The sequence below is a fragment of the Rattus norvegicus genome, chromosome 17 (genome assembly GCF_021556685.1).
Source record: "Rattus norvegicus strain SHRSP/BbbUtx chromosome 17, alternate assembly SHRSP_T2T, whole genome shotgun sequence".
NCBI classification, from domain to species: domain Eukaryota; kingdom Metazoa; phylum Chordata; class Mammalia; order Rodentia; family Muridae; genus Rattus; species Rattus norvegicus.
Window position 1 is genome coordinate 25,771,290 of NC_141550.1, and position 26,527 is coordinate 25,797,816.

The 26,527-nt window shown below is 41.6% G+C and overlaps 1 protein-coding gene across 50 annotated transcripts; it reads left to right on the forward strand.

Moving 5' to 3' along the window:
* On the forward strand, nucleotides 1-26,527 carry Slc35b3 (solute carrier family 35 member B3). 50 transcript variants are annotated; one of them, XR_015640769.1, is made up of 12 exons: nucleotides 1-260; nucleotides 4,908-5,189; nucleotides 6,481-6,602; nucleotides 14,559-14,713; nucleotides 16,032-16,139; nucleotides 19,042-19,139; nucleotides 20,712-20,804; nucleotides 21,184-21,295; nucleotides 21,830-22,060; nucleotides 23,757-23,826; nucleotides 25,392-25,446; nucleotides 25,774-26,527. XR_015640769.1 is itself a non-coding variant. In XM_087590513.1 (11 exons), the coding sequence occupies exons 1-10, from the start codon at nucleotides 216-218 to the stop codon at nucleotides 25,408-25,410; spliced, it is 1,104 nt and encodes a 367-aa protein (XP_087446639.1). In that variant the 5' UTR covers nucleotides 1-215; the 3' UTR covers nucleotides 25,411-25,446; nucleotides 25,774-26,527.

Consider the following 26,527-nt stretch of genomic DNA (forward strand, 5'->3'; position numbering starts at 1 on the left):
AGTCCACCTTAGCCAGAAGGGCAGGAATGCGTCCTGGAGAACTGGAACAGGAAAAGGAATCAAGAAGCAACATCATTCTTTTGAATCAAAAGACCGAGGCTGGGGAAAGGGTAGCTCAGGCTGCTTAGATCCGGTTCGAACATTCTAAACTTGGTCTCCTTCCCACGCCTCGGCTAACGATCTCCTTAAGTCAACTGGGACGCAGACTCTACCAGATGGACAGGACCCAACCTCAGAATACGGAGGAGCATGCGCAAGAGGTAGAAACAGCAGAGGGCCGGCCAAGGGGGCGGGGCCGCACGCTGGCGCACGCGCAAAAAGACGCATAGGCGGAAGTGGCGCGAGGTGTCCGGCCTGTGGAGACCTTCCGGGAAGGTGGCGGCCGAGGTGGCGGTCGAGAGAGCAGGACCGGAGACAGGTGGATGCGGAGGAGGTGACAGCGGCTGAGCTGGGAGGGGGCCTTGCCGCGCGGTCAGGCGTCGTTAGGCAGCACTCGGGTGGGTGCCCACACGGTGTCTATAGAGAAGGTGTCGGACGCCGCCGTCGGAGTTGTCAGGGGTAGCAGGGGCGCGCGCTTCCAGGAAGAGCATCCTCCCCTCCTGGCCTGAGAACCCCAGCCCGCACTCCTGTAGCCTGCTCTCCGTGCTCAGAGACTCGGTCTCTCGGATTCCCTTGACTGTGTTTGCAGTTCAGAGCCACTTCCGGGTCTGTGTCCGGTCTCTCCGTTATCCAGTGTTTATTTGCCTTGCGGTGAATTGACTGTTCTTGCAGAGCTGTTAAGTTTATGTCGCTGAAATCCCAGTATATTACTTTGGGCTTTGCAGCTGAACTCAGAGTCTCTCTGTGCTCTCTCTCTCTCTCTCTCTCTCTCTCTCTCTCTCTCTCTCTCTGGCTTTGCAGCTGAATTCTCTTCCCCTCCCTTCCTCCCTTCCTTTCTTGTTTGTCCATCTTTCTGTCTGTCTTTCTTCTTTCCTCCTTCCTTTTCTCTTCTTCCGGAAAACCACTGAAAGATTTTTATTAGTTTGCTATCAAGAGTTGTTTGTTTTGTCCTGTTGTATTTTAAAGAATAACATCTGCCACTTCTACACTAGATTGTCAGAATCCCGAATTTTAGCTAAATGTTTCTCTTACAAGTGATTTGAAATAGTTTGAATCTTGGAGGGAAAAGACACTGACAACATTTGAAAAATGTTTTTAGATAACATCACTTCTGCTTAAAGTCTACTTTAAATCCTAATGTTAGCCCTTGAGGGGAAAGGAGTTTCAGAAATCACCAGTCCCTCACCCTTTGTGTGATAAGGTACAGAAGAAATCACAGAATTGTTTTTCTGCTCTGTGATCTCACTTCGCACCTGGAACCCCCTTGTGGGAGCCGGGGAAGCTGGGACTTTTCCAGGCTGTGCACATGATACGTTTTCTTTGCTTTTCAACTTTGTAATAGAAGGCTTTTCTCTTTCACATTAGAAAAAGACAAGGGTAAGAGCTAAGGCGAGGCCAGGGAGATGGCGCAACAGGTAGGAGCACTGGAGGCCAAGTCTGGTCCTTAGAACCAACAACGTGAAATGACAGAGAACCAGTTCCCAGAAGTTGTCTTCTGACCGCCACTTGCCATCTGGGACATATACACACAGACTTGTATAAAGAAATAAGCTTTTATTTCAGTGTGTCATTGTAAGGCAACATCACCAGTTTCCGATTGTTTGAGTTTGTGTGTGTGTGTGTGTGTGTGTGTGTGTGTCCGTTTGTCCGTGTGTCTGTGTGTACAGTATGTGCTTACTCCAAGTAATTCTTTTAATTCCGTTTTAGCTGTTTATGTCTACCTTCAATGTGCTCAGTGTTGAGTTTCAGGAATGACCTGAGGCAGCGATCCACTTGCATGGTTTCTTTCTCTTTTAGTTTCAGAGGTTATTGTGAATTTCTAAAGCAAGATATTGACTATTTGATATGAAAACTTTTAATTCTGTTCTTGAGCTTTTGTTTGTTTGGGTTGTTTGAGACAATATCTCTGTAGCCTAGGCTGGTGTTAAATTCTCTTTGTAATTTAGGCTTTTCCCCTGTACTGTAAGGACTTTGTCCCTGTTTGTTTGTTTGTTTTAACATTTATTTGTAGAGTGTGTGTGTGTGTGTGTGTGTGTGTGTGTGTGTGTATGTGTACATGTACACGAATGCATTTGTGGATATGTGCATGAGAGGGATCTTATGGGAAGCTGAAGCTAGAGTTATAGATAATTGCAAACTTCCTAATACAGATGCTGGAAACCAAATTTGGGTCCTCTGCAAGAGCAATAACCTTTCTTAACCCCAGAGCCATCCCTCCAGTATGGCTCTGATTCTTTAGATAACAATACCAATTATTAATAATAGAAACAGGAGTGAGATTGCAAGCATCGGGGATCAGAGTTTGAGAGTAGCAGAGGCCTTCCTCAATCATGCTTTCTGACCAGTGTTCACTGTAATGTAGCGTAAAGCTGCACACTAAATGCCAGACTTAAAGGGCAGGTTTTGTTGTACTGAGACATCATGTTAGCCGTGACAGTGAATTTATTCCCTTGGTCATCACAAGGGCTTGGTAGGGGATTCAGGAGAGATGAGTGTGGCGTTGAACACGTTTTAAAAGGGTAATGCTGAAGGCATTCCGTGGGCATGCAGCCTAGAGCTGCAGCTCCTAAGACTGCCAGGAAATGTGTAGGAGTGTCGATGTGGTGGAGGAGAATGGGGTGGAATCACATTGATCACTTGTTTGTTAGAGCACAAGAGAATCTGTCAGTTTGATGTCTTACTTCTTTTGTAGTGGTGGGTGATAGAAGAGACATTTGTGGGGCAGGCTAGGTGGGAAATCCAGATCCCTGTTCCCTACTTCGTGTCAGGAGGGTGAGTCAACTTAATCGTGCCAGACCACTTCAACAGTGTTTCTGAAAAGTTGAATGATAAAACCTAACATCCCTGGGCTGTCACACTGTGTGCTGCACACTTTTACATTTATCTCCTAGATTCCGCGGAAGCTCTTTAATCACTACATTTTACTTTGCCCAGTATAGATACAGAACTGGACTCTCGGAGAGGTTACTTTGCCCAAGACTCCTCAGGTGGCTCCATAGCTCAGGCCTCAGTTCCCAATCATGGGGTCCTTCCTGTACTGTTAGCTGTAGTTAGGTTGATGCTATGTACTTTGCATTTTATTCAACTATAAACATTTCAGAAGAGAGCAATGTCGGGAAAGAGTTGGCTTCTGGAGAAATATTCCAAGTCAGTAAAAGTAGTAAAGGGATTTTATGAGACTTACTCTGTATATTCATGTTTCCCTACCTGTAGCATCATTATCTCCATTCTCCTCCCTGGTCTTATGTGGATTCTCAGTCTTGCTAATCAAGACTAGTCCTTTCAAACACTGTGTCCAAGTGAGGGGTGCTGTGAGCTAGAGTTTGAGAATGGCTGTCATAGGTGTATCCGTTTATTTGTTCTCTGGTATGGATAAAAAAATGTGTGTTAGATACCAAGGTGCAAAGACTAGTAAGGTTTGCTCTTGCCTCTGTCTTCTTCTAACCAGAGGGATTAATGAAAGGGTGTCACAGCAGAGAGGGAGTGTCAACCCTGAACTTAAATCTGATCCAAAGAACGAAGACACCAAGCCGAAGGGACACCATGAACAGGAGGGCATTTGGGAATCATCTGGACTCAGGAATAGATGAGCGAGTTAGGCCCTTTACTGAAAGAAATGAGGGAAGAGAAGCTCAGAATGTATGCTTGTTTAAATTGTGCCCTGTGCTCTATGCACATAGAAAGCAGGCCAGAACATTTTCCCCTCAGCACTGAAACACAGGGCAGTGGGAGGCAGGCAATTTAAAACATGGCTTATCGTGACAGTTCTGTTTCATGGATGTCCTACATTATGGCATAAGAAAATCCTACAGAGCTACAAATGATTGAGGCACAGCAAGGGAAGGCAGAATAAAGAAGGTACTTAAGCATACGGCATGCATATGTTTTGGTGCTTATGTAGTACTAGTTTGATTGTACACCGACTCTTGCCCCCCATTGGTCTGACTAATGAGGTCTCCTTCATGTCAGCAGCTCCGCTAACTAGAAGCAGTCACATGATAGTTTATTTTCTAAGTGAAGCTCCTGCCAAAATTGTTCCCTCCTGCCCTCACATTTGCACTCCCTGAAATGCCAGCAGCGAGACTGTTTAGGAAGACGGCCCTTCCTTCCTGTGCGTGTTCCATGATTCTGCACTTCTTTAGTGTTTACATGGAATTCTCTATTTTCCATTTATGTGAATGCATAGGGAAACTGACAGTCATAGGTGGTGCCTTCACATATTTTGGCCAACAAAAGATGATATATTTTCTGCCTTTTCCAAAGACGTTAAAGTAGAATGGTTTCCTCCATGGTAAGATGGTCTTCTTAGTCATGATGGCTCATGCTTCTAATCATAGTGCTCAAGACGCTACAGCAGGAGGACTGTCGCTTCATCGCCAGCCTGGACTATGCACATTTTTCTTTAAGCCTACCGAGTGTTCTAGCTAAATCTCACACCTCGGTTTCACATTTATGTGTAAAACTTGAGTAGCAAATAGACTGTATGTCAGCCCTTAGACATCACCCTTTATTCTTTTACATAATCTGAGACTATGTTACATCTTATTAGAGTTAGATATACACTAGATGATAAACACATACTACCATGTGTAGTCCTAGTTTGGGTTGCTATGGAGATGAATATGATGCTGTCCAATGCTGCATGAGTATAGGGGATGGGTTCTTGTATTTGCCTGTGTGGGTGGTAACACCGATATCCAGTAAGTGAATGTTAAGTCCATACATTTTAAAGTGTACTTGGGATTATTACATGAATCTGATACTCCATAGACAAAGTAGTTTACCATAACTGCTATTCCCTGCTCTAGGCCCAGCCAGCAAGACGGGGCCCAGCAGTGGAGAAGAGCAGAGACAAGGTTGCAGGCCTTGAATGCGGCAAAGCAGAAACCATGGACCTCAAGTTCAACAACTCCAGGAAGTATGTCTCCATCACTGTGCCCTCCAAAACCCAGACAATGTCGCCACACATCAAGTCGGTTGAGGACGTCGTGGTGCTGGGCGTGAACCTCAGCAGGTTTAAGAAGCTCACACAGTTTCTCATATGTGTGGCTGGAGTTTTTGTGTTTTACCTAATTTATGGATACTTACAGGTAAAAAATAGTCATTTATCAATAAGACTGTTAGTGATTTGTCACTTACTGTCCATGTTGGTTTTGAGTACTTATTTTCACCATAATATTTTTATATGGGCTACAGGGTGACTCTAGCTTGAGATGTTTATAGAATAATGGCCTCCTAAAGGGGCTGCTAAGAATAAAGATCAGAATCTGCAAATTAAATATCTTAAGTTGGAAAGAAATCTTACGAAATTAAAACTATGAAAGTAAACTTGTAAATATTTAAGGAATAATTGTGGTCATGTGTTCATCTTTAAAATGTATTCATTTACTTTTTATGTGTCTGAGTTCATGTCTGTTGCCCAAGGAAGCTAGAGGGGCCCTTGCATGCTCTGGAATTGGAATGGAAAGAGGTTGTGAGCTGCATAGATGCTAGAAAGTGCACTGGGCCACCTCTCTCTCTGCCTCTGTGTCTCTGCTGGGCGCTCCCCCTCCCCCCCCCCCCACACACACTGATTTTTAAAAAGGCAATGAGTTAGGCATTGGTTAATGTCCGCTTACTGATTTGCTAACATGGCCAATTAGTAACTAACATACATGTTTTTTCGTAATAAAATACCTGTATTTAAGAGCTGGGAATTTAGCTCTTTTCATAGAGCATTTGCCTCGTATGCACTAAGGCCTGGGCTCATTTCTCCACACTTCATAAACAGGATGGCAGTGCACACTTAGAATCTTAGTGCTGCGCACATAGAGGCAGGAAGATCAGAAGTTCAGGGTCACTCTAGGTTAGGTACTGAGTTTGAGGTTAGCTTGTGTACATGAGACCTTGTCTCAAAAAAGCAAAGGGAAGGAAGAAAAGAAGGAAGTGCTTACATGTTGTGTAGGGAAATTAAACACCTACTGTACAAGGAAGATTTTTATAGACTCTGACACAGAATTTTGAAAACGCTGAAGTTTGAACCATTTTCCTATAGAGAAGCAGCTTGTAGATGCCTCGGTCTTAGTGACATGCACTTTGCGTGTAGGTTCTTAAATTGGCCACCTGTTTTGTTTGGGGAAACTTTAATTTTGTTTTATTTTTATTTATTTTATTTTAAAAAGATTAAAAAATTTTTAATGGAGAGGCATAAGAAAATGTTACATTTTAGTTAGTTCTCTGTTGATTTGTATGCCTGTGTGATCTTATGAAGCCTTGTGATTTGGTGGGAATGGAGGTGGAATGGAGTTGGGAGTATGACTTAGTTTCTTTTAAAATGTGCTTAGAACATTGACTGGAAGTCCTCTCTGCCTCGAACCTAACAAACTCAATTGTCTTCAACAGGAGTTGATATTTTCAATGGAAGGCTTTAAGCCTTACGGCTGGTACCTTACTTTAGTACAGTTTGCATTTTACTCTGTATTTGGCCTAATAGAACTCCAGCTCACTCAGGACAAAAGGAGAAGGTATGTGATCTTTGGCTTTCTGGGGAGTTAACATTGCTCTCAGCAGTTGAATGTGGAAAAGAAAAGTCAGCTTGCTGAGTGTGCATGAGCTGTGTTTTCTGCTAACACCTGATCATGGGTCCTCATCACTATAAACTGCTACTTAAAATAACAAATCGATTTCTTTTGTGCACTGGTGAAAGGTAGATTCCCTGCTTTAAGTGCAGTGTCACAATAGAGCTCAGGTCAGTTCATGATTGAGCACACTCCCCCAGACACAGTGCTCAGGTACAAAGTTTCATAACTAGACCAAAAAAAGTATATACTTAGCACAAGATTCAATGTACCAGCATCCCAGAGTTTCCTAGTAGTTATTGAAGTGTGAATTACTGTTCTGTGGGCTATGTCCTGCTACATTGGGATGAAGTGTCTAGTAATTGAGATCTTTGTATTTTTAATTAGTTAATAGTCAGGGTTTCCTTCTGGCTTTCTCATGGACACATGTCATCATGTTGTTCTAGTTCATCCCATCCCCCACTGCATCCCTTAGCTTACCTGCTCTGCTCTTGACCCTCCCTCCCTCCCTCTCCTGCTTTTATGTCACAGGTGTTTACCCTGTCATGTTCCTCCTCTTCCCCACCTAAGATCTCTCCCTCATCCTCATTGTCCCATGTCTACTTTCAAGTGCCTCCCCGTACATCACCTCAGGTACCCTACATGAGGGACAAGAGAATGGATACTAGCTCCATCTATTTTCTTGCAGGTGTCTTGATTCCATTTCCCTTCATGGCTAATAAAGCACCATCCATTACGTAGACACACCTTGTTTTCTTCATCTTTCACAGGTTGTCAGATGTCTAGGCTAGTTCTCTTACCTGGCTATTGAGATTAGCCAGGATGTCATGGATGTGCAGATGTCATGGATGTCAAGGACTTCTGCCGCACATCATCCTTTCAGTAGACTAGGAGTGGCAGAGCTGGGTCATGTGCTGTGATATTATTCTTCATCTTTTTAGGAAACCCTTACTGATTTCCATAGTGGTGGCACCACTCGTATTCCCACCAGCAGTGTGTAAACATTTCTCTTTCCCTCACCCTCTCCCGCACTTCCTGCCATGTGCTTTCTCTATGGTGACCATTCTGGCTGCGTTGAGGTCGACTCTCAGAGCAGGTTGAACCTGCATTTCCTTCATGGCTGAGGACATTCACCATGTTTTCAAATATTTCCTGGCCATTTACTTTTCTTCTCGAGGACTGTGTGTTCAGTTTCTTAGCCCCTTTCTTGACCGTTTGATTTGTTTTATGGTGCTTAAGTTTTATGGTGCTTAATTGAAGGGAAGGAAAGGATAATATAATTCTCAAGATTAATCTCTTGTCTGGCGTATAGTTAACACAGATGTTCTCTCTCTCTCTCCCTCCCCCCCTCTTCCCTCCCCCTCTCTCCTCCCCCTCCCCCCACCTCACAGGCTATCTTTACTCTGGTGGCTGTTGTCCTTAGTTTTGTGTGATAAGGTTTATCTGCTCTTCAGAGTCTGTCCTGCAGGACTAATGTCACTGCCCACACTTGTATCTTGAAGTGCTTTCTCCTAACAGTTCTTATATTAATATAAACACCATGTCTTATATTAAGGTCTATGATCTATTTTTAATTTATTTTTATCCAGGGTGAGGGATTTGGATCTAGTCATTCTTTTACATGAGTATCCAGTTTCCCAGCACTGATTGTTCAAAGGGGTTGCCTTTTTCCCATTATTTGTTTTGACACCTTTGTCAAAAATGAGTTGGTGTAGTTGTGTGTTTCTATCTCTTCTATTCTGTTGTTCTAAATCTGTTTCGGGGTCCACTGTCATCCTTTTTATCAATACGGCCTTATAGTACAATTTACTGTGATACACCCTGCATTGTATTTTCTGTTAGGAGTGCTTCAAGGTCTGTTACACTGAAGAAAGACTTTTAGGACTATCTCATCTAATCGTGTAAAACATGCTTTTGAATTATGATGGGATTGTGTTGAATCTGTAGATCGGTTTTAGTAATAGTTATTTTCATTAATTCTGCCAATCCAGTGTCTTCTTCAGTTTCTTTCTTTATCATCTGCAAGTATCATTGGAACAGTCTTTCAGGAACTCCTTGGTTAAATTTATTTCTCGGTTAGCTGTTTCTTTTTGTTGTTTTTGTCAGTTTGTTTTTTCTAAACAGTTGTTAAGTGGAATTTTCTTCATTTCTTCCTTAGCAGGGTTGGTTTTGGTTTATAAAATTCATATGAAGAATCTTCTGGTGAAGTCTTTAACTTCTTTAACTATAGGGTCATGTTGTATACAAATAAGGATGGTTTGACTTCTTTCTTTTGTGTGTCCTTTTTCATTTTATGTTCTAGCTAAAGAATGTATGTACTTTTAAATTTTCAAATTGCACTGTGTGTGTGTCAAACAGTGCAGAAGGAAGGAAGAGAAAGCTTGAGTGTCACAACATGTGAGAGTAGTCTGTCTGAGGACAACTTTCAGGAGTCTACACTGGGGAACAAGCCCAGACTGCCAGCCTTTTCAGCAGGTGATTGTATCCGCTGAGCCATGTTGCTGGCCTCTAGCTAAGATTTTGAGCACTTTGAGTATAACATTGACCATAGGTTTGTCATAGAGAGCCTTGATTTTGTAGATGTCTTTTGTTCCTATCGTCTTAAAGAGTTTTAATCAGAAAGGAGTACTGAATCTTGTTCATGATCTTTTCTGTTTTCTACATCTATTGAAATAATCTTTTGATTTCTGTTCTTAAGATTATTTATATGGTAGATTACATAAATTTATGTATGTTGAGCTAATATATCTGCTATATCCATTTGAACAGTGGTATAGTTTAAAGTTTCCTTGTAGGTTTTAATTGGAATGACCTGTGTAAAGATGAGAACTGGCAGTAGGATCTCCTACTGTGTTCTACTCACACCTACGTGACTTTTAACGCCTGTTCATGTCTGTATGTAGTCCTGAGTCACAGTGTTTGCTGCATATTTATTCACAGTCGTTATAACTGCTGTTCAGTTGATCCCCTTACTACAACGTGCTGGCCTTCTTTTTGTTTGTCCTAATTTGATTTCAAGTTATCAGCTATCAAAATGCTATACCACCTTGTATGTGGTTTCCATTTGCTTGGTAGTCTGACTTCCATCTTTTGACTCTCAGTCTGTGGGTATCCTCCAGAGAGACGCTCCTTGGAAACATTAGTTTCTTTGTCTCTTCATTATTGAGGTGTAGTCTTCTCCATTTGAGGTCAGCTATTCTTAGAGATTTTATAATCACTGCAATTCTGTTGCTTAGATGGTTGTTCTTTCTCCCTCCTGTCAGGGGTTTGCTGTTTACTGCATCGGGCATGATGGATTCCTTCTGAGATCTCCTTTGTTGTCTGCTCCTCTGTGAAAGTCATACTCCCTTAGTCTCTCATGATGGAGAGTGTTATGGAGATGTGTATTATATTATATACACATCTTCCTGTGTATATAATATTCCTTTAGCTGTCTTCTGGAATGCTGCATTGGTGGTCATGAACTGCCTTGATTTGTGCTTATCTTCAAATATTTGTATTCCTTTATCAGTTTCCCAAGAATGCTGCTGAACATAGCAATGGGTCAGCACGCTTGAACTGTCACTCCATGCTTCCCTGACTCGAAGTCACTGATGAGAGAGAGGCCTGGTGTTACTCTGGTAGTTGTATCTCTGTAGGTAAGCTGATCGTTTCCTCTTACGGCTTCTAATCCTGTTTCTTTGTATTTCTGTTGTCCTGGCTGTTGTGTGTCAGGGAGACATTCTTATCTGCTCATATCTATGTGGCGTTCTGAATGACCTTTTGTGTTTTGCTGGCCATTTCATTCTCTAGGTCTGTGAAATTTTCTGCTATGGTTTTATGGGCTGGTGCCTGCCATTCTTACCTAAGTTTCTACCCACAGTTCTTAGGTTGGATTGCAGAGTTCTTGGGCGTAAGGTCAAACCCCTTTATTGTCTTCTTTATGAATATTGGAAAGTAGTGTTTGTCTTTTGAGCTCTCCAGCCCTGAAACTCTTTCTTCCTCATGGTCAGGTTTCTTGGCAATGATTTCCAGTGTTTTTTGTTTCCAAGTTTCTTCTTTCAAAATCTCATTTTCCTTGTTGATTTTCCCCCTTACCAAAAACTTTTTATCCATTTTACTGAGTCTCTCTGTGTCTCTGTCTCTGTCTCTGTCTCTGTCTCTCTCTCTCTCTCTCTCTCTCTCTCTTACATATACACACACTTTTTTCAACTTTTTTTAATGTTGCTGATTTTGCTCCAACTTTATCCTGCAGCTTGTTTGCAAACTCTTCAATTTTATTTGCCACTCTGACTAATACACTCTGAAGTCTCATCTGACATTTTGCTATTTGAGTAATGCAGTAATGCCATTGAGTTCAATAATTGAGTTCGGGTCTTTTGAAGTCATTCTGTGCATTCACACAAATGTCCCCCCACCCCTCTCTCTCTCGTGTGTTGGTGTGTGTGTATGTGTGTGTGTGTGTGTTTCTTTGTGGCTGTTTAACACATCTATCTCTTGGTTTGAATATTCCTTTAGTTCTATGTGTCTTGTCTCTCTCTGTTGTAAGGCCATCCCACATAGACAGGTTTAGAATAGTGGGTTTCCTTACGGCAGCGCCAAGCCCCTGCCCTCCGGATGAGATTCATCTCCCAATACTGACCTGTCTGCCTGAAACACCAGTCTCATCAAAACCTACCACTGGATCAGAGGCTTTTTCTGGCCTGTCTCAAGGGTAGAGCTGCCTGTGTCTTCACAGGACTGACTTCCCTTTTGGATGACGCTCCTGTGCCACCCCAGCCCCCACCAACAATGGCCAGAACTGTGTGGCTTGGCTTCATCCTTATTGGCGGACCCTCCGTCCTGAAATCAAAGCTCTTCATCCTGCATCCTTCATCAGGTCAGGAGGAGCTGGCGGCTGAACTGCCTTCCCTGAAGTCCAAGATTTCTTTCAGTTGATCTGTTTGTTCTTTAGCAGGGGTGTGTGTGTGTGTGTGTGTGTGTGTGTGTGTGTGTGTGTGTGTGTGCGCGTGCACATGCTCTAGCCCCTCCTTCCCTCATCTTCCTCCCAGCCCTGTGAGCTTCCCTGCCCCCCTCCAAGTCCATTTCCCACATTCTTGTCTTGGTCTGGAGATCTGTACTCCTAAATACCGAAGAAGCAGTTCTTTTTGTTAAATACAGAGCTCTTATTTCAAAATCTTTTAAATTAGTAACCATATAGATTTGAAAAAATACTTTGGTTTATCTTTAATGGCATATAAAACAAAACACAGTAACACTGTGACCATAACAGAGGTGGTGAGGAATGTGGGCGTGCACTCTGTAAGTGAAGGTGTGCATCCTTCATCGAGCCTAGGATGCATGTATTCATGTATCTGTGGACAGTAAACAGATAATACATATAATACCGACATCCCATCTTCTCAATGAATGTTTGGTGCCTTAAAAACATCACGGCTTTTTAGTTTTCTACATGTGATTGTTTCAATATACATAGGTAACTAATTAATTTTAAATATTCAAGTCCATTTATACAAAATTCCTACTAGAAGAGTCTAGCAAATTTCTTTATAGATTTTATTTCCCAAATTGCATTGCTGGTAAGTTGTTAGAGCAGATATAGTTATGTCACCATATCTTGCTTTCATGCTCTAAAACTCCAAACGAAACTCAGACTAGAAAGGAAGTAAATGTGATTCCCAGAACTACTAGTGAGGGAGGGGCTAAGGATCCATTATCTCTCGGAAAGTTCGACAGCTTCTGTCTGCTGGGTTTGAGAAGGAGGTGTCTCCCTGTCTCTGCCTGCCTGGTGAGAAGCACTTCCCTATAAGGCCAGCCAGATGAGCTATGGCAAGGCTAGATTTACCTCATCTTCCTAGCCATGTGACCATAGAATATTTGAAATAAAATAACTTGCATTTGACTTAAACATAGGAAGATTTTGAGGACTGAATTTCTAGACTTAAAGACAATAGTGTTGTGATCTGAAGCTGTTTGTCTTGACATATTTAGAGATGCTTTACAAGTCTCATTCAGCCACAGGGTTCCTTGTCTGTAATGCACTTCACTTCTGAATCTCCTTGCATGTTACTCTCTTTAGCCTTTGACCTATACTCTGCTTAGTTGTTTTCTCTCTCCGAGTCTGTAAGGTAATGCTGTATTAGCACGAGAACAGGATTTAAAAGTTAAGATTGTGAGTTTAGTCACTGTGTCTTATCAGCTCTGTCAAGGCCTGGGAAGTCTGAGCTCTGGGCTTGAGTGTTTGGGAAGTAACATCACAGCTCCCATGTTTGAAACACGGTGCTGCTATTGCTCACCAAATAACAACTTCTTAGCCATTGCCCTTCCTCATCACCCATGAGGAGCCAGGACCTGGAGGAAGGCTGGCATCTTTATAAGGTAGAAAGTTCATCTAGGGGTTAGAACTTCTGCCTGAGCCCCTGAGCCTAGGATAACCCTTTCTACCTGTATTCTGCTTTTGTAACCTTTCCTCATACATTAACTGACTGGAATTTTTTTTTGCTTTCTGGCCACCATTGTTCACAGTTTATCTTTGAGGAAATTTATGGTTTTGTTCTGGTTTTTGTACTTAGCTGTGAGAGTGATGTTTCCTCCTTTGCTGATAAGGACTGTAATTGACCATAGTTCAGGGACGCTGAGGAAATACAATTGTAGTAATTAAAGGTTACTCTATGAGTGAACCAGTTCTTTGCACTGGATTTTAAATGTTTACTCCTGCATTAATGCTTAAGTAGGAAAAATGTCAAAGTTGAAAGGGTAAATAATATGTTTCAATTGATTTTCTGATAAAATATTTTAGTATATGTCTACCCATATAAAAGATGTATAGAGTTTGGGTATAGATCAGTTGGTAGAGTCTTTGCCTGACATGCTTAAAGCTCTGGCTTCCCCAGCACCACATGTGCCAGGCTTCGGGGCATATGCCTATAATCCCAGAACATAGAAAGTCCATCAGAAGAAGCTTAAGGTTTTCCTGTTACATAAGGAATTTGAGGGCAACCTGGGCTAGAGAACCTGTCTCCAAAAAAAAAAAAAAAAAAAAAAAAAAAAATGGAGGAAGTATGATTTTGTATCTGATTTAAATGCCAGTGTAAATGCCTGAATGTAGGTTACATCGCAGCATAATCAAATTACACGAATAATTCTTTTTTATGTCCATCACACCAGTATGCCAGATTATTATTTTAAACTATTAATAAGTATTCAGAGTGAGCATATGACCATACTAATGGCTTAAAATTCTCAAGATAGCAAATTCAGACTCTTCTTCAGGAAACCCCAGTAGAGCCAATGTTAAAAAAGTTAGAGGTTACAAAAACAGCATCAGAAACTTTACCTGAAGCTGACTATTGTAATGTGGAAAAAGGGATAGTGATTTTTAAGATACTGTAGCAACATTGTGCATGGAGTTGTCAAGCCCAGGCACTAGCTCTTGAGAAGTTCTTTCACTTTTCTGGTGGTCACATTTTTCCTAATGCTGGATGGAAAAGTTAGCTAACAGCAGCAATTTAAAAGTTAGTTTACAACATTAGTGACTGGGGCCGTAACTGTTGGGAGGCCTATATATTTTTAAATCATCTCTTTTTGTATGAATTAAATCAAGATAGTTTTTATCTACACCTAGAGCTACTGTAAACAAATTCTTTGATCAGCATTTATACATGAGTTAGAATCTCAGTATCTTACTGTTCTAACACATGGTTGAGATTCCTCATTGATGATTCAGTAAAAGTATATTGTGATTTTTATCAATATCGTGTACAAATAAGCCGTGTTACACCTTGAAACGAATGACTTTTTAAATGTATGCTTCCATACAGTGAAGCACATGTAGGAAATCAGTGAAGCACATTGTAAGCCATCATCTTTAAAGTACTGTGAACTGGGTCCCACAATGAAAGTTTTAAAAATTGTCTCTTCCAGAATACCAGGAAAAACCTACATGATAATAGCTTTTCTAACTGTGGGTACTATGGGCTTATCAAACACTTCCTTGGGCTACCTGAATTACCCAACCCAAGTCATCTTCAAGTGCTGCAAACTGATTCCTGTTATGCTAGGAGGAGTTTTTATTCAAGGTACAGTAATGATATGTTTTATACTGTTTGAAGCACACAACTATGTTGTGGCATCTGGCATTAGGAAAAACAGTTAAATGTCCACAGCAGTGTTCTTGAGCACTCTAGAAATTGTTATAGTACAGCATCTGTTAAAAAAAGGTGTCATAAAAACACTGGTATTTCTCTAAATATTGCATTTGAGGTTCATAATTTGGATGTGAGAGAGAATAGCCACTATTTTGTTTTCTTTTATCTTGGAATTTAATGCATCCCCACAATGCTGTATTCACATAGTGAAGCCCATCTGAGCAGACCCACTTCTTCCCTGACTGCACCAGCTCTCTGATGATCATCTGGGGTGAGCTGATTAGAAGGAGGAGGCAGTTAGAGCAGCAAGCGTTGGATCAAGTTGTTGCCTGATTCCTGTCTTGAGGTTGTTGCCATCACTAAAGGGCTTAAGCAGCCTGCTCTTGGTATATGCATCAAGATGCCTTCCCAGAGTTGACCTTTTACAGGTCACCAGGTGTGCCAGCCACCTCCCTGGACATTTCAGATAGTGGTTTGTTCATAGGGAGAAAATACCTCAGTCTCTACTAAAACTTGTGAGTAGGCACACACATTTTAGAATCTTTACCAAAAGTTAGAATACATGTCATTTCCAAAATAGAGGCAATAGAAAATGAGTGAACTTTCCCCTGTCTAATGGTCTTCACATGATATTGATAAGCAGAAACGATGTTTAAAATAGCTAAACCCATTACTCTCTTCCCTCAGTAGACTTAAACTTACAAATTGCAAGAAAATCTGTAGCCTTTTAATAAATAAAAGACATACTCATTTCTATAAATAGTTAAGATTGAGGAATATACCTTTTCCTTTCTCAGTTTTCACACATGGCAATCATGCACTATGTCAGGAAGCTTTGTCACCAGTAGACTGGGAATATGAAAATGCTCCTCTGAGATAAATTTGCCAGTGACATCACATCCATGTCAGTCTGTGTGAGTGTCTTGATGATATCACAACAAAGTCCTCCCCAAGTGGACTCAGGCCACATACCCTGAATTAAGTAGTCGGTGTATGTGTGTGCTTTTGACTTGTGTTTTCCTGTCATAATAATAAGATAGGATCCCATTTCTTTCTTACAAGAACACGTGGTGCCTGGTGTGATCTTAAACCTCCTAGGATTGTTGTATGCCTTGATCTGTGTGTTCTTTATGTTCTGGGCATTAGGCATGAACAGCACATCATATTCTGCCTGGTGAGGCACTGTGGTCTGGTGGTAGGCCAGGCAAATATTTGCATAATGAGGCCACCTTCCTCTTGTCTTACCTAGGAAAGAGGTACAACCTTGCAGACGTGTCCGCTGCAGTGTGCATGAGCCTTGGCCTGATCTGGTTTACCCTTGCTGACAGCACAATTGCACCAAACTTTAATCTGACAGGTGAGGAATGGACTTTTATTCCTTAGTTGCATTTTATTTTGAATAAGAGTTTGTAAAATTTCTTGAAGATTTTAAATGATGAGTCTCCCACTTAACAAGACTTTCAGACCTTCCCAATTGTAGTAAAAGTATCCCAGCTCTAGCATTGTAACGCTGAGGGGCATGACAGGAGGCTCCGGGTTACATCAATAGCTGTCAGAGACATGAGGGTTGGCGTGTGTGTGCTGACCTGGACCTGCGCACAGACGTGTGAGGAAGTCACAATAACGATATCAATAGAACTGTTTGTGTGTGATTTACAGTTTTCTCCGATATGTGCTATGTTAACTTTTGTCAATTAAATTTATATTTTTCAAAAGCCAAATAAGTATCACAATATGTCCAGGGGTAAAAATAAACATTAGAATCCTGTTTTTATTTTAATAATCATTCAGATAAATTGTTTGTGGGTATGTGGGACATTTATTGTATATACAGTATTTTCCTAAACTTACTAAAAGAGTTTTACTAAGAACACTATTGTAATACCAGCAAGCACAATGTATAAACTAATTATTTCTCTAATAAAAATATTGGTTACATTAGATCTTCAATTGCTCTTAAATATCAGACCATTTATCAGTCAGTCTTCCGAGCCTTAGTGATCTGCCTGAGCTACCTGTGTAAACACAGCCATTGGGCCTCTAACAGGGGGGCAGCCCTCTAACAGCCACAGTCTGGAGGAAGCTCGGTGTCTCAGCTTCCATCAGAGCCTCCCTCCCTGCTCAATTCAGAGAATTCTCACAGTCACACCTGTTGCCATGAGAATCAAGACTTTTCAGGAAATTTCTATTTTTACATCACGGACTTTCACATCAAGACATTGCTTTGAAAACAGACACCATTGGCTCTTCTAGTTGAAGAATAAACTTAGAGAAGGCATGAACTGCAGTGGTGAATTCTAACCAAAAGTGGACGACTTCAGGCCCTTTACTCTCCTTCTGTAGAATAGCGAGAACATGACCTCCTCCAGAGCTGGTGGGAAGAGAGGAGGTGTCAGAGGTGTGAGAACCATTTTTCATGCTGTTCGATGCTTGCCTTTACAAGTCACACTTTCACCTCACCTATGACCAGGCTAACAGTGTGCTTTGAGGTGATTCATAACTTTATACTCATTCTGTTTATAAACTGTATCCTAATCCTGTTTAAATTTAGCCTTTAAGAAAACAGTGTAATCAACCTTTCTGTTTTGGACTGTGTACAATATTCCTTACTTCTGGGTGACCCACTCATGCCCCTGACTCAACAGTGTGTGTGTGTGCATAAGGTTGCATGTGGCTCGATGTAAGACAACTCTCTGGAAACAATGAAGTGTTGAAAGCAACGTATGGCTATAGAATGATAACATCTGGTTGTGGCAGATTGTGGCTGGACATGTTGTTCCAAGTAAACAGAGTCAGAAAAGCATTAAAAGATTAAGACAAACCTTATTCTGTGTACTCGCTCCCTTTCAATACCCCAGTTGCTGTGCAGTTTAATAACTAAGAAGGGTGATCTTTGTTTGAAAGAAAAGATCATATCAAGAAAGATCAGAACTCTCCGGAACAAATCAGGCCCACTCTTAGGTAAAGGGCACCAAGGGTTAGTTGCTCTTATCTGGACATAATGTGGCATCACCTCAGGAAGGAAGGCTGAGAACACACACATGCAGCAGTGGGAGGACAGCAGAGGGGTGGTCAGGACAGCCAAGGAAGGTGCACCTCGGGCACCAAGAGCTTCTCCTTCCTGAGTTCATGGGCACATTTGGAAGAATTAGAACCCAGACATACTCCATGAAGGAAACTGGTGAGCATTGGTCCCTTCCGTTTTTTAGAGCAGCAGTTCACAACTTGTGGGTCATGATCCTCTGGAAGTTAAATGATCCCTTACAGGAGTCACATAGAAGATATCTTGCATGTTAGACATTTAGATTATGATTCATACCAGTAGCAAAATTACACTTATGAAGTAGCAATGAAAATAATTTTATGGTTGGGGATCACTAAAACAAGAGGAACTGTATTAAAGGGTAGCAGCTTTAGGAAGGTTGAGAAGCACTGCCTTATACGTTAAGCCTGTGAGCCCCATGAAACCCACAGAAAGAACCATGCCTCCTTTTCCTTTGTATGTGAAGCTCAGGGACAACCAGGCCTGTTCTCATGCATGCAGCTTCCTAGGATTTGATTCTGTTTGCAGTGTGATAACTTAGTGTTGTTCACATTACTTGTGGACATGAAAGGGAGGCTTGCAGACCTGAACAGTTACTGAGGCAGTCTGGCTGGCAGACTGAAGAAGTCACTGTTGCATTAGATGCAACTGAGACAGCTGTGGAATGGAGGGCAGATCCTAAGTTGTAACTGTACTTCTCACCAGATGCTACCTGGAGAGCATGGAGACAGTGGATATGAGTATGATTTATAGAGGCCAGTGCGTAGAGTTCCAGGCAGGAGCCATGCCACAGAAATGACCTTGGCAACCGCCCATGTGTTCCTTTAAAATTGAATATTTTAGAAAGACAGTTTGTGTGTGTGTGTGATTTTTTTCCTCTAAATATTTGGGGTTTGTTTTTTCCCCTTCAAATCTTTTATGCGGCTCCCAGTCCCAGTGGATCTACACTTGTTCTTCAGTCACACCATCCTTGCTAAGGAGAACTGACATGATGCTGAAGTGTGGTCCTGATGCTGGCAGTAATCAGTTTGTTGGTGTCCATCCTTTTTATGTTAATATCATCTACTATCAAAACAAGCTACAGATCACAGTAGTCACCATTCCAGCCAAATGGGAGGGACAGTCTGCTTTTGATTTTTTTAGCCCAGTTAAATTTCTGGTCAACCTTGTTTTCAGTCAGTATGTTTAAAGAGGATCGTTCTCTTATTCCTTGAAGGTGTGATGCTTATCTCCCTGGCACTGTGTGCAGATGCTGTCATTGGGAACGTTCAGGAGAAAGCTATGAAACTGCACAATGCTTCCAACTCCGAGATGGTGAGCACCCAGCACAGCTGATTCTCTGATAGCTACAGTGCCAGAGACTTAATGTGCCCTTTAACTTACTTTATCGCTGTCGTGAGCATAATGCTACGAATACTGTGGAAGGTCAGAAGAAAGCCTGTCACTGCTAAGAGTTCATAGTATAACTGGTCCATATTTTCCTCATTAATTTCTGTAACCTTTTATCTGTATACAAAAACCTCTGTGACATTGTTTTTCTGTTTGTATCCTCTTTGTGTTACGCTCAGTGTGGAGGTTTGTAATTCTTACTGATGCTTTCTGGCAATTTGTCAAAGCCTTTTCCAACTCAAGATTTTAAAATTTTCACCCATGTTACCTGCTAGTTCTATAATTTCAAATTTTTATTAAATAAATCCTGCTAAAACCTAGTTCTGTTTATTAAACACACTGCCCTTCCCACTTGTGTTAGATGCCTTTTAAAAAAATCTCACATCCTCATGCAAAGGTAGGAACTGAATTCTCTATAGTTGGTTGCTGCCTTTGCCCACAGAAATATAAGCAGTTTCATTTGTTCCCCATTGTAAGGACCTTTGTCCCTTTTTTACTATAAGCCTCCCATAAACCAGAAATTCCACTGGGATTATGATTGGACATTAAATTCTAAGTTAATTTAGGGGAATGATATTTGTATACTTAATTCTTTCAGTGTGAGACCAAGGTCTTTCCTTTTATTCAAGTGTCTTTTAAAAATATTTTTATTTTATTTTTAATTGTATAATATTAGAGGGAGAAAGTGTGTGTGTGTGTGTGTGTGTGTGTGTGTGTGTGTGTGTGTGTGTGTAACGGTAGTTGTTAGGTTTACTGGCTTTCAACACTCGATATGTATTTATTTACTCCTAAAGCTGTGTGTGAGCATCTGTGTCTGTGTGTGTGAGAGAGAAAGACAGACAGACAGCAAGAGCACACTTGCTTTGGGTTCAGAGGGAACACACTGCAGGGAAGCCACTGTGTTTCCTGTTGCTGTCTGGGCACAGCACGGCCATCGTAAGATAACAAGACGTGACCTTTGGCAGGTATTTTTGTGATTATTGTCACTACTCTTCATGGCTGGGATAAAGAGGGCCTCAGAATTAAGACCAGGCAGGTCACCTGGAGACGCAAGGTAGCCAAGAGGTCGGCAGGCTTTAAACTGAAGCCTTGGTTCCTGTCCTAGGAACTTCTAGCTCTCCTCTGGAGCAAAGTTACAATCTCAAGCTTCAGTGTCTTCCTTTGAAGGTCAGAGGTCTTATTTGTAAGGATCCGGGGGAGCAGCCCACACGTGGGGTAGCATAGCTGACCTGAGGCAGGCATGTTGGTTAGAAGCTGTTTGACACACCCTCGGAGAGGAGGCTAAGAAGCCGGAGTGGCTAGGAAATGACAGTGAGGATTGTCGTGTCTTTCCCAATCTCCTGTGTTCAGGGTGTCTTTCGTGTCTTGTAAGTGGCTTTGAGGATTTTGTCATGTTTATTCTTTTGGAATGATAAAATTAAAATCTGCTTCAAATTTAACAATGATAACAGCTCCCCTTTCAGTGTGATAGTCATTTTCCTGCTTCTGCCTCCCCAGGTTTTGTATTCGTACTCAATCGGTTTTGTGTACATTCTGTTGGGATTGTCATGCACCAGTGGACTGGGCCCTGCACTGGCATTTTGTTCAAAGGTAAGCACTCATCCCGTCTTAAAAAATAAACATCTTACATTTAATAATTTTCTCTGTCCTGTTTTTGCCTAGTTCAAATATGGCTATTGTTGATATAAATTGCTAACTGTTTAATACAACAGTCCTCAGAAATGATTGATATTTAACTTTTTATTCATTCTCTACCATGTAGGTTAATTTTTAAGAAGTTTCCAGTGTACCAATCAAGGGTTTTCATCTCATCACGATTTTCCATTAAATAAAACTGTTTGTTTGCTTGACTGCTTTGTGCAATGACTTACTGCCGCTCAAGAGGTTGATTAAAATCTGTGGCTTGATTGTGTGTGATACCCCTGGGTTTGCTTTGTACTTTTCTAACCGGCCATTTTACTCCTCGCAGAACCCTGTTCGGACTTATGGCTATGCCTTCCTGTTTTCCCTCACTGGTTACTTTGGAATCTCCTTTGTTCTGGCCCTCATTAAAATCTTTGGTGCTCTTCTGGCTGTAACAGGTAGGAGACTTGCTTAGACTATGAAGTAAATGTTTACAGTGTTTATGTTGAAGTAAACGTTAACATTCTTTCCAGTGTTGTTTTGTAAACAGACAAGTATGATCTCTTCCTTAAAAATAGTCTTGTCTCCAGCTTAAACTCCAGTACCTTGTGTGGAGTTCTAAAGGAAATGGGTTTTGGTCTTAATTTCCTGTTTTGAAGATTTCATTTTTTTCCTTCCTGCAGTACTGAGGAAACCCCCTCAGCCCTCAGCATGCTGCCACTAAGCTGCATCCCTGGCCCTGAAGGCTTCATTTTTATGTCATATATATATATATTTTCATGAAAAACATTAAATACATTAGAAAGAAATTGTTGTAAAACTATGATGGAATGAAACCCCTTCAGGGAAAATACTACCTTTATATACTTTTAATCGATCACTGAAATTCCAGTCTTCCTTGCACTTAAAGTATGGCAGGTGCATTTTACAATTTGCAAGCCTTTCCCTTGGATGTTTCCTGACCCCACCCTGAGATCAGTGTCTTTCTTCAGCAGTGATGAGGATGTCATTGTCCACCCTGTAGAGGACTGAAGGTTGCCTTTGATGTATTTGGAGAGATGGGGAGCAGAGTGGGAGGAACCAGTGACTGCTGCATCGTTTCCCAGAGCTGTAGATGCACACCGGCTTCCATGATAGAGGCAGAAAGGTTTTACTGTCTAATAAAAGGCAGAGGAAGGAATAGCTAACACAGAGCCCTTCCTGTGTGCTAGACACCATTTTGGGTGAGTCCTAACCAGCTGGCACCATATGCACAGATAACGTGAGTATGGAGAGGTAAAGCAGCTCACGTGACAGCCTGCTGGAGTCGGGGTTCAGGCAGCACCCCGGCTCCATGCTGCTGTCTTCACCGTGCTCCCTTGGTTAGGCCTCACTACCCTCCCTACCATCACAGCTTCCTGCCAGGCGGCTGCACGGAGTCTGAGAATTTACAAGACATACAGTCCTCCCTCTGTGGAAACTTTCTAGGATGCTGCACTCCTCAAAACAACACAGCTACCCATATTTTCCTGGCCACAGCCTAAGTCACATGACCACACCTAAGTATAGGGAAGACTTCTGACATGTGTGCCCAGAACAAGTTCTTCAGTCACTCACGCTTGAATGTCAAGTGCAAGGAGCAGGAAGGAATCTGTGAGACAAGGTCTGGGACTGAGAAAAGCAGTGGGAGGGTAGAACGCTAGCATGGAGAGCTGTGTGGCTCCTCTTCTGTTTGCACTGAATTGGACAGTCTCAGGCCTTACGGCAGAGGTTGATGGGTAATACCCAGAGTGGGAAGAAGAGTTAATACAAGTGTATAAAGAGCAAGACTGTCACAACTACTGTCCTATCCACAGAGGTCACCATGCCTAAATCCTGTAAGTCACTGTAGTGAGCATGCCTGGAATCTCAATGGGATGGAGGTCAGAGCAGGATGAGCAAAACATGGCAAGACCTGTCTCAGAAACAGACAGAATATCTGGGTACTAATGAACCTTCCACTATTTTAAAAGGATAACTGTAGGCATAAATTTTTTGTACCCTAATTTAAATAAGGGTTCAACCTCTTCTGTAGCCCACCGCCCAGCAGAGGTAGTAGAAGGGAAAGTTTAAGGCTATGGGGGAAGTGGACCTGGTCAGCCATAGTTCTTTGGGGACAAGCTCCGTCTTCTTGGGCAGCAGTTCAGTCCTGTAGCAAACACCAGTTGAGATTCAGCAGCTGCAGACCAGTCCTCTAGGTAGGCAGACCCCAAGCAGCTGAAGAATCCTGAAGAAAGCACTAGGCTTGCCCACCTGCCTGAGGTGAGACCACAGAAACGGCAAGCTGCTTTAGGAAGCTTACGAGCAGTTCTTGGGCGAGTTTCTCTCAGGGGCAGCATTACCACAAGCTGAGCTCAACAACGCTATGTAAGGCGAACCAATACATGCTTGTCGTTAGTGAAGCAGAGAAACCAAACCAAGGCTCAGTGCTTGTCCCCCACTGTGGGATCATAGTCCTACTCCTTCATCAAGTGTCCTTTCCTGTGTCTGCTGTATCCACACATCCTTTCACCTGGTCTGCCTCAGGAAAACAGTCTTTGGAGTGTTTGCTTTAGCAAGACATCCTTTCACCTGTGTGCCCCAGGAAAATACCATTTGATGTAACCAACTTGCCAAAGAACTGGAAGTTCCCACTTCAGATAACCCTTGCTCTACCCAGTAATTTCTTATACTGGAAAGCCTGTGCTGAGGCAGCTGATGAACACTTACTACAGTTGTACACAGACATTTGATGGATCAACGCCAGTTCTCCAAACCTTTACTTCTGTGGCAGCATGAATTTGGTTGGTTGGTTGTATTGTTTCTGGTATCTTGTCATATACAGAGCTATAAATATTTGTAGACAAATGGTTTCCAGATATTACCGCGGCAGTAAGATGCATCTAACTCTTTTCCCTGCAGTGACAACAGGACGAAAAGCAATGACCATCGTCCTGTCCTTTCTGTTCTTTGCTAAGCCATTCACATTTCAGTAAGTACTTTGTAATGTAAGGGTCTCAAAGTTAGATACTGGATTTCATATTTTGTGTTAAACAGCAGTATTTTCTAACTTTTACTTTATGTTAATTTATGTTAATATGTGTTAGCCTATTTTCCTCTACAAAGAATTCTATTCATCCTAATCTATCTACTAAGTGCCTTTTGATAGTTTAAGAATCTGTGGACATCATTTTATATACTTAAATTGACCAGCTAAAGCCCAGTGGAAATGTGGTCTTGTTAGCAAGTGACTGCATGAGAAGGAAGTGTATGACAGATGCAGAGTGGGTAAAAGGTACACATCAGTGTGACTGACTGGTAGTGGGGTGTGTGCACCAGTGTGACCAAGTGGGAGTGAGGTATATGGTCCAGTGTGACTGACTGTTAATGAAGTGAGTATGTCAATGTGCTGATGAGAGTGGAGTGTCAGATACAGGATGACTGACTGACTGCGTGTTCCTCATGGCAGTGAGAATGAGTAGTATGTGTGTGTTGAATAAATTGTTTTTCTTTCCCACTTGTATATATGTAAATTATGTTTAAAATTCATGCGTGTACATTTTTTGTTTATAGCTTCTTTCCAGAGCAATAAACAATAGGAAGATAGTCTGTAAGTTGTGTCCTAATGATTTAGTTTTGACTTTTTATGAAAGTGTTCAGCAGTCTTTTTACTACCTATTATATGTTTGAAAATAATTCATGTGACTCTTATAGGTCACTAATTGTAATTTTAAACCTAGTTTACAAATATATAATCTTAATTAAAATTATAAAATAAATACCCATCAATGTGTTATAAGTTGTGCATTGTTTATAGATAACCTTTTTATATATTTAATATTTTAGTAATTAAATTATGGTGAGCCTCTGCTGCCTTCAGACTGTGTCTCATTTTTAATCATCTGTGTTCCACTAAACTGGGACATCTAGTCAGAGTACTATATTGGCTATACAGTGTAGCCTTTGATAGATAGGAATCTGGTATTTTAAATAGAGTCGTAAGTCTTTTGGTAAGTATTAGACTTTGAATATGCCAATAACCCTAAAGTTTAAATTACTCTCACTTTGTATAACTCTTCTCTGTATGTAATCAATATAATTTTTTAAGACTTCTATAACATACAGACAATGAATTTGATCAAATCCACCCCCTACCCCCTCCTCTTCCAACTGTTCTTGGCCTTCCCACCTGACGTTTTTATCCCAACTTAATGTGCTCTTTTTGATTAACTACTGAGTCTACCTGGTGCTGGTAGTACATGATTGGATGTCGGGCAATCCCCAGTAGCATATGTAACCTACCTGGGGTTGTATCCCTGAAGGAAATTGATACGTCCTCCCTTCCTTCCATCAACTGCCAGTGCCTTCACTAGGGGCGAGGGTTTTGCTGCTCGTATTTTATGTCATCGGGACACAGTCTGGAGTCTGCTTTTAAGAGGAAACCTAACCTGAGAAAACCTCCATCAGACTGTCCTGTAGACAAGCCTCTGGGCATTTTCTTGACTTATGACTGACATGTGAGGACCCACCTCACTGATCGGTGCCATCCCTGGGCAGGTGGTCCTGGGGTGTATGAGGAAAGCTAACTACGCAGGCCAGAAAGACCAAACAGGTAAGCAGTGTTCCTCTGTGGTCCTGCCTTGGTCCTGCCTTGGCCTCCTTCTGTGGAAAGGGACTCGGGATGGGTAAGCCAAACAAAGCCGTCCTTCCTTGAGTTGTTTTTGGTTATGGTCGTTAGCACAGCAGTGGAAAGCAAACTAGACCAGGCTTCATGAACCCCTCCCCTCTCCATTCAGCATACAATTCTAATACTATTACTTTAGACCTCTAATAGCAAGTTTTTATATGATTAAAGTTACTATGGACTAACGATTGTATGCCTTAATTAACAGTGAAGTGTTGCCTTGTTAATATCCACTGTTTCATTTCCTCTTTTCAGGTATATATGGTCTGGCTTGCTAGTTGTCCTTGGCATATTTCTGAATGTTTACAGCAAAAATATGGATAAAATAAGATTGCCCTCGGTGTACAGTGTGATAAAGAAAGCCATGGACATGAAAAAGTCAAGAACGTTGGCACAGACTGTGTAGGAACTGTGTTCGCCTATGTAAAATAAAAGTCTGAGGGAACAATCATTAATCAACTCACTTTCCAAAGGCTTGTGGTAAAACCAAAGGATCTGAAGGCTGCTGTCGTCTGAGCAGATCGTACTCTCGGTGGTTCCTCGGCATCTGCCTCTACAGAACACACACTTTTGATCAGCTCCAAAACGATCAAGAGCCCACACCTAGGACATTTTGCAATAAAGTCAGTATGAAGGAAAGTGCTTCCTAGCTGTCCTGAACATTTCACTGGAAGTGGACCGTGTTGCAAGACTGATTGGCAATCCGTCCGGCCTGCAGCACGGTGCCGTGTAGTAGCACTGTTTGTCTCCATTCCGTTTCGGTGGTGTTATTTAAATTCTTCTCTGTTATAAGAGTAACTGATGATTTGAAGTTTAGAGAAAATAGCATTCATTTATAAATAAAATTATCCTGTGATTTTTTTTAAATGGCGTTTTAATAAAATTTGTTATTGAGGAGAATGGAGACAGGAAGAAGGGCTAATGTACACTTTAAAACATGGGTTTTTAAAGTTCAGAGAAAATAGCATTCATTTATAAATAAAGTTATCCTGTGATTTTTTTAAAAAAA

Coding starts and splice junctions, on each gene's coding strand:
- Slc35b3 (XM_087590508.1), top strand. CDS start 216: ATGGACAGGACCCAACCTCAGAATACGGAGGAGCATGCGCAAGAG. Junction 261..4,907: donor CGGAGGAGCATGCGCAAGAG/GTAGAAACAGCA, acceptor TCCCTGCTCTAG/GCCCAGCCAGCAAGACGGGG. Junction 20,805..21,183: donor CACTGGCATTTTGTTCAAAG/GTAAGCACTCAT, acceptor TACTCCTCGCAG/AACCCTGTTCGGACTTATGG.